Source organism: Pyxicephalus adspersus, chromosome 12 (genome assembly GCF_032062135.1).
Source record: "Pyxicephalus adspersus chromosome 12, UCB_Pads_2.0, whole genome shotgun sequence".
In the NCBI taxonomy this organism is placed as follows: domain Eukaryota; kingdom Metazoa; phylum Chordata; class Amphibia; order Anura; family Pyxicephalidae; genus Pyxicephalus; species Pyxicephalus adspersus.
The window spans coordinates 5,605,209-5,618,458 of NC_092869.1; the positions used below are offsets into that span (position 1 = coordinate 5,605,209).

The following is a 13,250-nucleotide window of genomic DNA, read 5'->3' on the forward strand; positions in this document are numbered from 1 at the left end:
AGGGTATTTTTCTGTTCAGTCAGTTTTCCTTTTCACCTGAAGGTGGGGTTGAAGTACCAGGCTGAATGACAGTGAGCTTCTTGGCCAGGTGGGGGAGCTAAAGAGGCCTGGGTATAATCAGGTGTAACTGTCTCACCTGAAATGCATCTTAGGAAATTAGGTCGAAGGTGAACGGTGAGTAAAGCCACAGACGTTGTTGGAAAAGCTGTATGGTTGGGGCCTTAGAGTCCTGCGGAGCACAGGGTTGGGCTAGATTGTTAGTAAAGGGAACAGTGAGTTGGTGGCCAGGTTTTGTTTTTGCTGTTTGTTTTATTTTGCCTATGTATGTGTGGACAGTGAATAAATAGAATAAATAGTGTGTAAAATAGTGAATAAATAGTGTGTTAGTGAATAAAACCCTTGATGCATTTTTAACCTGCTGGCCTTGTTTCCTGTTACATATGTGTATACATATACATTGTGTGATCGCCATAGCAACCCCCCCCCGTTGCTACGGGCGATCTTACAATGTTTACATAGTATATGTATGTATAGTAAAACACAAAGGAACAATTATGATGCTTGACACGAGAAGGGTTACCAAGCTAGCCAGGTCACATTAATGGTTCAAAGAATGTCAGACTGAATGGTCGGCCCCCACACATGTTCACCTCACCAAATCTGGTCCTCTTTGCAAAACGTTTGGACACCCGTGCTTTACTTGTTCCTCTGTGAAGGACGGCTAAGAACAAAATATGATATGACAATATTGGATATGTACTGTAAATGCTTTCAGTTTCTATATTTTATTACATGTATCTGCAGATCTGCACAATATTCCCCTCCAGGATATCACAAGAACAAGGGGGGTATCCCTGGCGGCCATTGCAGATTTTACCATTCACTGAGTGCACACCTATCACTGATGATGGAAGCTGCCATTGCCGATCTCATTGTAAATAAAGCTAATAATCCCGATGTAATCCAGAAGACATTAAAGGCTGAGGATCAGACTACAAACCAGGCAAGCTGTATACATTATAACCAGCTCAGTAATGGCAGCTTACATATTCTCTCCGTGTAATTCCACTTAAAGCCCCGTACAGGTACCACAGACATTAGTAGTGACGCTTCTATACCTTTCTGGTAAACCTAGAAATACAACATTTCGAGTGCAGTTTAAACGCAAGTGTGCCTAGGAGGGTGCAATTGAACATGCCTATTGGGGCCCCCCAGGGCCCCTTACATTGAAAATAACATAGGGATGGGGTCCTAAATTTATACCAGCTCACAAAACTAAAACTGTCATACTATACAACCATGTACACTTCCCTTCTTTGAACCCCAATTTCCCTGGATTGGAAAAGTGTAGGAAACTGAAAATGTAGGGGACACCTGAGGTTAACAACTATAAAAAATTAATTACTATTAGAACAAAATACTCTTCCCGTCAAAACGTTTTCTCCTGCTACATATATTCGTCCACCTCCAATACTTGAACCCCAACTTCTCTTGAACAGGGAGGTGTAGGTAAAAAAAAATTATTGGTGCAAGTGGGGGACACTTGCTAACTTGAATGTCAACCTGTACTGAAAATACCCTCCAATGATCCTCAGAGCAGAACATGTGGGCTCTCTTTATAAAGCAGGGAATAAGGCATTGCCGCAAACATTTCCTGGTGGGGAATCTTTCAGGAGCCACGTTTTAATGGCAGTAATTGATTCCCTACCAGGGAGATATTTGAGGGAATGCCATATTCCCTGTTTTATAAATAAGGCCTATAGGATGTTTTCTGGTAATATAATAGCAGGGCCTGAAGGGTATTTCCATGTTGTCCTTAACTTTCATTGATTACATGGAGGCTGTGTATATTAAAGAGCATTTCTGTTATAAGGAATAGCTTTCATGTGTGGGGTTAAAGAGAACCTGTACTCGGTGTAAACTTTATTACCTGATCTGAGGAGTTCAAAGCTCCATAACTTAGAATAAACCTGCTTTACATTCCCGCAATAATATATTTTAATTTTGTAGGTGATAAACCCTTTTTTAGTGTAAATTTCTCAGTCATGACTCAATAAAAAAAAATCACACAACACAACTTTTTGATAATATAATTTGAATGTCATTTATTTCACCAGCTGATCATTATGTAGTCATATAGCATGTAGGGTTGAAAATGGAGACATATCTATTGAGTTCGCCCAACAGACATAAATCCACAAAACCCTGAACCTGCAGTGGATCCAGAGGAAGGCGAAAACCCTTCTGATTCAGATGTGCACCAAAAGGGAAAAAATTCCTTCCTGACCCCCTAAGGCGATCGGATAAATCCCTGGATCCACGATCAGTGGTGATGTGTTAATAGTTGATGTTCCTTGCAGGTCAAGATGATGGAAGATGATGTTATTTCACGTTCGGAATATATGGTCCGTAGCGTGTAGCCTGCAGGAGTTCTTCTTCCAATACAGCAGAAGGGTGTACAGTGATTGCAGAGCTGGTCATAAGGTGGAAAGGTGACCCCTCCACCCTTCACGGACTCATGCAATCATATACCCCCTTCTACTGTTTGCAGGTAGAAGAGTCTTGTCCAGTTGCTGATGGATTTTGCTGAATATTTGTGATTGCAGATGTTATGGCAAGGGAAGCCAGTTTGCTGCTTTTGTCAGTCTTTCTGATATTCACCCGGTGTTATTTCAGGGCCTCTCTGCATAGTGACGGTCTTGTCTCCTTTCTTTTCTATTAGACATTATCTGAAGGATCATCTGACACTTTTTTTCTTCTTAGGAGTTTATAACTGTCATTATTGTAGCAGTAGATGCATGCAACACATGAGAACATGATCAATAGGGAAAACAGGAAAACTATTAGGGTGGCAAGTGCCACAGCTCCCGTACTCAAGGGCTCCTGGGATTCAATAAATCCGAGGATGCCACGACCGTCATTTTCATGCTGTTCTTTCTTCTGCTGTACTGCCCATACACTGTGGTTTCCTGCTCTCCTTAAGATCTCTTTAAAAAGCTTGCCCAGATACACTCCTTCAGACTGATCCTTCCTGGAGACACTCACAAAGAAGAATTTCTCAACAATAACGTCTTCATCATCGTCAACTATTTGGCAAACATATGTTCCATGGTGACGTTTCATTGTGGTCCTGATTAGGAGGTTCACATCACCTTCTACTTTGTGCAGAAATTTGAAATAGTTTAAATCCTTCACCCGAAGATTTTTAGCAAACTTCCATGTGATTTCATATCTGTCTGGCAGAGGAAAAGACACATTACAATTTATGTTTGTCTGCTCGCTCTCTTTGACATGAATGTCCTCAATGTCACAGTCCACAGGCACATCGCAGTCCTTTTCAATGCATCTTAAACAGTTGAATGTTCTTGCCATTTTCTGAAGGCCACAAGGGCCCTTACAGGCTGCTGGTGAAACACGCGATGCGATGAGCTTTATTCCATTCACGTATTCGTCCATCTTCTTATGAAACAATTCCTGCCACTGACGAGGAGGCAACATCATATCGATTTGTTTTACTTCCTTATCCAAAGTTTTCAAATAAATAATAATATCTTTGAGCTGAGAATCCGGTATGGCAGTATAATCCAGGGGTTCGAACCCTTTTCTGAACGCTTCGTCACAGTCTTCTTGATTCCTCATTTTGCCAATTACTTGCAGATGTTCACATAGGCTTTCCCGGTCTTTGTTTGCAATCAAGCAATTATAGCACGCCTGGGAGAGCTCCAGGTTACAGCATAGGAGCAAGATAAAGAATAGGCTGGTGGAAAAAAGCCGTAAAAAATTACCAAACATCATCGTTTTGGCTACGGTGCCCTCAAGGGCAGCAAATTCTCTCAGATTCTAGAAATGCAAATTCCTAAATCACTGAAATTCAAGCAAGGTAAGAAAAGTATTGGAAATAAGCTGCCAGAGAACTAGCTGCTCACTCCTCAGCTCCTCAGTCCCAAGTGACCGTTGCTCTGTGGCGCACGGTATATACACGTGACATCATAGCACACTGTGAAAAGGAGCAACGTGATTGGCTACAGGACAGAGCTCCAACTGCCACTTTGCTTCAACTGTCAACAACACCATGACAGCATAGCAGGGCCTTAGTTTGCTAGCTTTAGCTACAGACTGCAGGTTTTGGCCTGATTATTAGCAATGGGACAACAGGGGATACTCAGGGCTCAATTATACAACACATTGTGAATGAGGCAGCGGCATGGGATGTATTTTATGTTACAGGAGATATAAAGTATTATGATTAGACAGGGTCCTATCAATGAATCTTGACTCCTATACATTCTCCATATCTGACCATCTATGGTAAACAGTTTACCCCTCTATCATGGTATGTTTGTTTGGCCCTCAGGCTCTGGGAGGGCAGTGTGTCAACAACTTACACAGAGGTCGGCCTGCTGTCATTTTGGCAGTTGGAGAGTTGCTGATAGTCAGATATGACCAGTGGCTGCAGCTACAGAGACCGGGCAACCTGTATGCCAGAGATGGTTTGCACCTAAATGAAAGGGGGTCTGCTGTGCTAGGGGAAAGATTTAGGGGAATGGTGGAGGGATATTTAAACTAGGACAGAGGGGCTTACAGGTATTTCTTGGCAGGTATGGAGTCATTGTCCACCATTCCATCTGCAGTCAAAGAAGACAGCGCATTCTCTTGATAGAGGGAAGGGCCCCCCTCCAACATACTGTATTTCTTCCCGCTTTAGGACCCTAATGCATAAATTTTCACTTTATGACACACAGCGGTTTTCTTTATCCAGGAGACAAGGAATTCACTTTCTACTCTAAGCCCTACAACACCCATACTAGGATCGACTATTTTTTTTGTCAACTTCCCTGTGCTTAAGGCCACTAAGAAAGCTTCTATTGGTCAGAATACATGGTCGGACATATCTATAGATATAGACCTGGACAATCCTTCAAAGCGGAAGAGTACCTGGAGGCTTAATGAATATTTACTTAAATATTCTCCTATTAAACTTGCCCTCAGCACTGAATTAGAGTGCTACTTTAGAAGGATTCAGGCTCTGATTTATTAAAGGTCTCCAAAGCTGGGGAGAGTACAATTTCATCAGTGGGTGATCCAGCAAAACTGGAATGGATCTGGTCCAGGATTGAAAACATTTGCTAACAAATAGCTATATTTTTTTTAGATTGTGGCCCGACTTAAAGTTTGTTCACCCCTGGTTTGAACAGTCAGTTTGGCTTATTTCTAGTTAGTATTTAAATGTGACTACTTGTTTTACTGCATTGTCTTGCTATTTATAATATGATGGAGCGTATATGTGGACATGTTATGATTTATAGTTTGTAACTTTGAGCCTATGCACATGGTTTGTCTTGTATTATTTGTCTGTAATTACTTTTTGTGTGTTGTATTGATTTTTTTTATTTTGTTATGATGTTTTTATTTATAAAATCTCAATAAAAATTTACATTTTAAAAAAAAAAAAAAAAAAGAAGACAGCACATGGCCTGACCACTACACTACTGCTTGAATGTAGCACAGACAGTGGTGGTCACAGTGTGGAGAAGGAACATATTGCACCTATAAGGAAGGGTGCAGAGGAATTGCAGATTTGGTCAAAATAATACCAGGTAAGGCACTTTGCATTACCTCTGCCTGGCACTGAACTTCAACACACTGTATGCTCCTACCTGGATATGAAGAAAAACATGACCTTGTGGCCCCTGTTTAAGACTGGAGTCAAGAAACACTACCGTACAACAAGAGGGAGAAAGGGTTGAAACTCTGCAAATGCACATTTGTTGTATTTTAGCCATAAATGAGTAAAAAAAATATTTTTTACACAAAAGTTGCCATTTGTTTTAACATGTTACACTGTGTAACCAAGTATAGAGATTACTGGCTGACCAGAACAATCACAAGTCCAAGTAATTTTTTTTCAGTGCAGACAGATTTCTCTGGAAGGCAAGCTTGAAAATTCTTCATTCTATCTGTTGAAGTCATAAAACAAAGTTGGCATTTCAGTCCAAAACCGGTCACTATATGTGGTCCATGTGCACTAATACCAGAATGATTTCCTATGCCTTCTGGTCTCTGTGATACCCATTTTCTCCATGATCTCCTCTTGAAAGGTTTTCAGCACTGGGACGTAGGTTTTTTCCAAGGCGTCTTCAACAGAAGTGTCTTTGGGGCCATCTAGACAAAGGAAAAGACGATGAAGGCGACATCTAGTGGGATGTTAAGGGTAGTGCAGCCTCTCTCTACATCCTCCTTCACCATTGCATCTGCATGCCCACTTTCACTGCACTAACCAATGGGCCCAACCCCTACCTTCCTCCATGTTCACATACCTACCCCTGCTCTAATCAACGTAGCTGCACACTGCTTCGTAATGCTCCTACGTTCTCCCTTGCCTTTATCACTGTGCTTGACCTCCATCACCCCATACTCCATTACTACCTATGCAACCATACCAACCCCTTTGCCCTTGCCACTACACCAGTTATTTACCCCTACCTCTTGCTCTCACCTCAACACCATCCTTCTTTTAATAATTTTTAAGAACATTTGTCTGTGATTCAGGGGATCCATTTCTAAACACACCCACTGCAGGTGGCTTACAGTCTTTCACATGCAGAAAACCCATAGATATAGCACGGTATGTACCAGGATAATGTGTACAGGAAATGTTATTGGGGGGATGCAACCACCACATCTAAACTACAATATGTATTGTTTGTTCCTGAGTTTGTATACACTTATCGATTAGAAGAGACATTCGCCTCACCTTTCCACTGCTCGGGGATGATGCCATCTCGTCTCTGGAACACGGGTTTGGGAATGATACGCCCAGTCCTAACAGACACTCTCACCCGCTCTCCTTCTTCTGTGAACCGCCATTCTATCTCAGTGGGTTCCCTAAAGAACAATCTCATGTTAGTGGGAAGCAATATTTTACAGCACCTAAAACGTATAACTACAGATGCCATGTAAAGAACAATCATGCAAAGATGTCTGACCACTACATAATAGGTACAATATAATTATATAATACAATAGTACAATAATAATACATACAATATATATTACATACTATACAATAATAGTACATTATAGGATAATCCTAAATGAAATGTGTATGATCCAATCCTATCCAAATCTGGTTATGGCAGGATCACATCACTGACTATACACTGATCAGTCTAATCATTAAACGTACCTATGTAATGTTGTGTTTTCCCACCAAAAATATCTCTGACCCAAAGAGGAATGAACTCCAGATTGAAGGTGTGCGGTGGTATCTGGCACCAAGGTGTTAGCAGGAGATCCTTTAGGTCACACTGTCTCCATCATCCTGCCTTCTTTACATAGAACATTCTGCTGATAGCTTTACCCCAGGTAAATTACACCTGGTCATCCTCATGCTCTAAACAAAAAAACCTGATCAGACACCTCTTACATGGTCCAGTTCTAATGCTAATGTTCCAAACTAGGAGCTTTTGGTGGGGACAGGGGGTCACAATGAACTTGTGTTCTGATACCTTTCTCTCATTGCCAAAACTGGTCTTCAGCATTTTGTATGGTAGCTTTTTGTGAGAGTGGACCAAACCAGCTACCGGCTACAAATACAAGGGGGACCATTCAATCTACTGATCAATGCCTCTGCTGTGCTTGGGTTGCAAACAGCACGCTCAGCCCTGCCTGTGGCCTACAGACCTCCACCCATCTCTACTCGCTCTGTCCTTTCTATATTGATTTCTTCTGCAAAACATTGCTGCTGCCCCACACTGCATCTGATTTATTAAAGACTGGAGAAGATAGAGTATCATGGAGGAACCTGGGTGATCCAGTAAACCTGAAATGGATCTGGTCCAGAACTGAAAACATTGTCAGCTAATTGCAAAAAATTATTAAAAAATCCATTCCAGGTTTGCTGGCTCCCCCAGGCTTGCCCATGATAGCCTATCTTTTCTAGTCTCCGTGAGCTTTAATAAATCATGAATGTGTGTAGGAAAGGGGCTCTCGGAAGATGTATTTCTGGGGTTGTGCATTCAATAACAGGAACTGGCTATTGCATGATCATAGAGAGGTTTGGGGCTAACCAAACGATTTGCTCCCAGGATACCATCACGTACTAGGAAATACCATCCTTTTGCATTCTGCAGCTGTGAGACAATTTTAATAATCTTTTGATAAAGAAATGTGAACAATATGCATTTATACCAGAAGGAACTTACCTGTCTGTGGGATCTACCAGTGCCACCTGATTGACCAGGAGAGGGGCCTCACTCGGTACGTATGTCCCCCTATAGTCCCCCATCCTTCCAACATAACGGTAGTGCTAAAGAACAAAAACAATAAATATTTTTTTATTTTTTTTCATTTTAAGCGCATGTAAACCTCAAAGTAACTGTGATCCTGTCAGAAAACAAGTAAGCTCCTAACTTGCAGTACAATCTAGCTATGCTGTTATCTATTACATCGCTTCTCCTTGTTTTTGCTTCTAGGAGAAAACAGAGGAAAGTATAGAATAAAAGCCCATCACAGCAATGAAGCAAATAAAGTACAGGGATGGGGCTTATCGGCAAGCTCCAACCCTGCCCTGAAGGGAGCGCCACCTGTCAGGAAGCATTAGGTCATGACAGGAAGGTCTGTACAGCTTCTGCAGGTGTGTTCACCTAGGTACTTCACTTCACCTGCACATCAAACCTTACTGGTTGCTTTGTAAAGGAGACCGGGTACTGTAGAATGCTGCCTAGGCAATGGTGATTGGCAACCTCAGTCCTTTGTAAGTTTATGCTGGCAGCACTGATAACACTAGGTCAGTCCTTCATTACAGGATATGTACAGGAAAGAAAATATTCTGGGGTCTAATGGATAACAGGGGAGTTCTTCACTCGCCTGTCACTGGCCATAGCACCGAGTACAGGGTGCTGCACATAACTTTCTGGGAGGATTTATGTAAATTTCAAAACACCTGGTGGGCAGTATGCTGGTGTTTCAAAGGTAACAAAGAAGGAGGCTTAAGGGCAGCTGTAACAAAGGGGGGGGGGCGGCAGCTGTAACCAAGGGGGAGGCAGCTGTAACCAGGGGAGGGCAGCTGTAAACAAGGGGGAGGCAGCTGTAACCAGGGGAGGGCAGCTGGGGAGGCTGGGGGGCCGCTGTAACCAAGGGGGAGGCTGGGGGGCCGCTGTAACCAAGGGGGAGGCTGGGGGGCCGCTGTAACCAAGGGGGAGGCTGGGGGACAGATTTAACTGTGAGCAGATATACACTCTAATACCCAGTGGTACAAATTGGAGGCCTCCTCATTGTTTAGGGACGCATTGCCCCCATTTTATACTTATTACTTACCGTATTGAGATTTTCCACCACAACCCAGTTTCGAGCACGAATCACTTGGGTCACCTTCCCCTGCTTCCCGGCATCTTTTCCTACGAGAACTTCAACCTTGAAGAAAATAAGAAATGCCAAAATAAAGTACCGCGTCACAACCACATTGCTTCATTTGGTGAAAATTAATTCTATACATAATAATAATTCAAACTTAGGCCAGGTACTTACTGAAGATCAAGCAAACCCGCCACTCCCACTCATTCTTTGTAGGGGGGCATCAGCAGAAGATACTTGAGGCAGCAGTTTACTGTCATGCATGAGTATGTGTGGTAACTGCACCACAACCTCACCGCCAGTGTGAACCTGGCCTTACTTGTAAGGAGTTTGTGTTATTTCTTTCAAGAATATATTTTCTATACAAACATGTACCAGTTTCCTGGATATCCCTTGCTCCTATACTTTGCAACAAGGTATGGAAAGGAAAGTTTTAAGTGAGGGTGGTGGTGGGGTAGTCCCAGTCTGCCTAGTTTGATCACACACAGTAACATATACTGTGGCCATGGGAGAAAAGTGGTACAGTAAGTAAATCACAGCTTTTGGGCTGCACAGACCAGAGTGCCCATGCTGACCTCAATCCGCCACCGAAAGAGCCTACAATGGGAATGTGAGCATCAGAAATGGACCATTGAGCAATGGAAGAAGTTGTCTTGGCCTAGTGAATCATGTTTTCTTTTAGATCATGCAGATGCCAGGAGAAATGGTAGCATGATGCATTATGGGAAGAAGGCTGGTGGATGCAGTGCAACATATTATACCTGCTGCTAATGTCTTGGTTCTGGATATCACAGGACACATTCAGAGTCCCTGTCTGGACAGATCACAAGGGGGCGCTACATATTGTATTGGCTGTTCAGTGTATATCGCCATACACCTATGCCTTATATTTCTTCTACCACTTCAATTGCTCCTGATCTTTTTACATCCACTCACCACATCACCTCGGAAATACTGCCATTCGTGCTGCCTGATGGGTTCCACAAATACTCTAGGTCGTCTCTTGCCTGGCGGGTTCCTCTTCTGGGCAGCTATGGTGGACGGTCGGCTGGTACCAAACCGGTACAGGTGGGGTAACTTCATCGCCTTGGAGGCCATCGCTAGGAGATCCGTCAGACGCATGACTGAAAGTAAAATTCTGTGATATTTAAATAAGCATCATCAATATAAAGCAAAGAACGATGTGTGGACCATGCAGGGACTATAGGGGACAATGTAAGTCACAGGAATATGCATTCTAAGACTTGACATTGATCAGACACAAATTGCAACTTTCCCCAAAAAATCACTCCCTGGGAGAAGAAGAATTTAATGACAGAGCAATGATGTACTCAGGTGTTGTAAAGGGGACCTGAGGTTACTCCAGCGTGGTCAACTAACAGGTTCCCTTTACAGGGCCCCTTCCCTGCTGCACCAGAGAACTAGCTAGGTATGGGGAGCATGTAACTCACTCCCTTGCCTACCATGTGACAGCCCTGCTACTTTCTGATTGGCTGCTCAGACACCCAACACTGTCACATGGGTACAGAATGAAAGTCCTCAGCTCTGTGTAAGCTCCATGACATGAACACAGGTTCACATGAGTTCATTTTTTAAATTTTTGTTCCTGAAAAAATGTCACCGCCTGCTGCTCTGCTTTGCATTCTGAATTCAGTTCTTGCCTTTATGCTCCTCTCAAGCAATGTTTTCTTTTTTTATTTTTCGGTGGCCCGGTACATTACGAGAATTTATAGGTTTTCCTGCAATTCATAAATCATACATTCATCATTCATACATTATCTCTCTGTATACACAGTGACAGACATCAGCTCACCTCCACTGCAGCAATGACAGCCTCCTTCACCCTGCACACACCGGAAGAGTCCCTGCTACATGACATACGTCACTTCCGCCCCCTCCATATACCACATATTACGGGAAAACACCTCATACCTGTTCCCTTACCCCCTATTCTGCCATTACTTCACAAATAAAACCCATTCAATGCCACTTATCATCAAATCTACAACTGGATTTCAGAATTTTTCACCACCGCAGTGCACTATGGTAGCTGTAGTTTTTGTGGATTGTTTTCTCGACGCACGCTGGTGCATCATGGGAGTTGTAGTTTAACCATCACTTTTTTTGTCACACGGACGAACACTTTATAATCCACTTCTCTCCACCTATTCTGTCAATATTTCGCAACCAAACCTTATTCAAGTATACCTATTACTAAATCTACCACCCGTATTCAAGATTTTTTTTTCGTGCATCATGGTAATTGTCGTAAATCGTCATTTTTTTTCTCTCACAAACTTTATTGGACAGTGTCTGTATGAACAATTGTGAACTGTTTGTGCTGTTAGGGCTGAAAGGGGGGTGAAGATGATTTTGTTTTTGCTTTAATAAAAAAAAGTTGTAGAGATAGTAATAGTAAATGAAGTAACAATTAGAAGAGGCCATAACACTAATACAATGGTTTATTAATAACAAAAACCCCCATTTTCTGTAGGTCAGTGGGCTGGTTGATGTAATGAAGGTTTGCTGTAACATGACAACGCTGACCCCAATACTAGCTTATTATATTTTTGTGCTGATTGGTTCCAATGGCCCCTGACGAGGGCAGTAAGTAAACAGTCAACTCTTAACGTTGTGATAGAAGCAGGAAAAATTGGCCAAGTGTAAAAAGCTGAGTGATTCCAACAATGGCCCGATTGTGATGGCTGGACTACGGGGTCAGAGCATCTCTTGTGGGGTCCCTGGTACAGACAGGTTAGTACCTACCAAAACTAATCCAGGAAAGGGCAACGAGTGAACCGGCATCATCATCATCATCATCATCATCATGGCCATCCAAGACTCAATAAAGATCTCCAGGAGTGGAAACACTTTCATAAGTGAAAATGGGTGATCCAGAAAACCTGGAATGGATTTCTTCAAAATCATTTGCTATTTGCAAGCAAATGTTTTGAATCATGGACCAGATCCATTCCAAGTTTGCTGGATCACCCAGCTTTACTGATGAAAGCGTATCCTCTCCAGCAACCAGTTGCGCATAATGCAGCATTGTCCAATCACCTCACATTGATTGTTAGTACATAGGGATCCATTTGTTCCATCTGCGCCTTGTGGTCAGCGTACACATTCACAATAAAAAGTAAAACTAATCTGCACTTGGTTTATTTGGCCCCTTTTAATTTATGAAATATAACAATGAAAGCATTTGATATATGCAAAAAAAAAGTTTTCCTTCCACAAATTTGTAGTGAGCTGGCAATGCTGCAGTGATTTCCCTAACACTAAAAATCCTGTCTGAGATCTCTGAACTACAGAACACTTCCCACATTGCTACTTAGATGAGCAGGAGCTGTTCTGTAGATCACTTCCAGGGTAACAATACTTCTATATCAACACATGTCACCTTATTAAAGGAAATGCAGAATAAGAAAACAAATAAACTGATGATCCACCAGGGATGACAAGCTCAAACATTTTTGTTTTTGGAATTAGATTTGCTTTAAATTTGTTGTCTGAATGTATGCAGATCAACATTACAAATTTAGATTCACATTCCCAATATAGGTTGGAACCCTAGTATGTAGCGGTGACACTCCAAATTTTCAATATGGCAGGGGAGGAGCTTTGCAGTGGGCGTGTTTGGGAATAGCTATTCTGTATTGGATATGTAAACAATAGGGGTTCCCAGTATACAGGAATCCTAAGCATGCGGTATCTGCGCCCTGTATGCACTTTAAGACTTTTATGATTTGACTGGAGTATGTATGTAGAATGAAATGGGCTGTAGTCAAAACCCCATGAAGACTCACACCTTGTCCTCTTGTACCTATTCTGTACCGAGGGCTTGATTTGTGCTAGAAAACATAATAAAATACTGTGCCCAGTGCTCTCTCCTG

The 13,250-nt window shown here is 42.3% G+C and overlaps 1 protein-coding gene across 2 annotated transcripts; it reads right to left on the bottom strand.

Moving 5' to 3' along the window:
• Positions 1–5,743: 5,743 nt before the first annotated feature.
• MRPL24 (mitochondrial ribosomal protein L24) lies at positions 5,744–11,320 on the bottom strand. 2 transcript variants are annotated; one of them, XM_072427818.1, is made up of 6 exons: positions 11,168–11,320; positions 10,291–10,478; positions 9,319–9,414; positions 8,205–8,308; positions 6,755–6,885; positions 5,744–6,162 (listed from the first exon to the last, which is right to left on the bottom strand). In XM_072427818.1, exons 2-6 carry the CDS (start codon positions 10,474–10,476, stop codon positions 6,026–6,028), a joined length of 654 nt encoding a protein of 217 aa, XP_072283919.1. In that variant the 5' UTR covers positions 10,477–10,478; positions 11,168–11,320; the 3' UTR covers positions 5,744–6,025. The 2 variants fall into 2 exon arrangements, with proteins under 2 accessions (XP_072283919.1, XP_072283920.1); XM_072427819.1 differs by having other exon boundaries at positions 10,291–10,492; positions 11,168–11,216.
• Between the last annotated feature and the right edge of the window lie 1,930 nt (positions 11,321–13,250).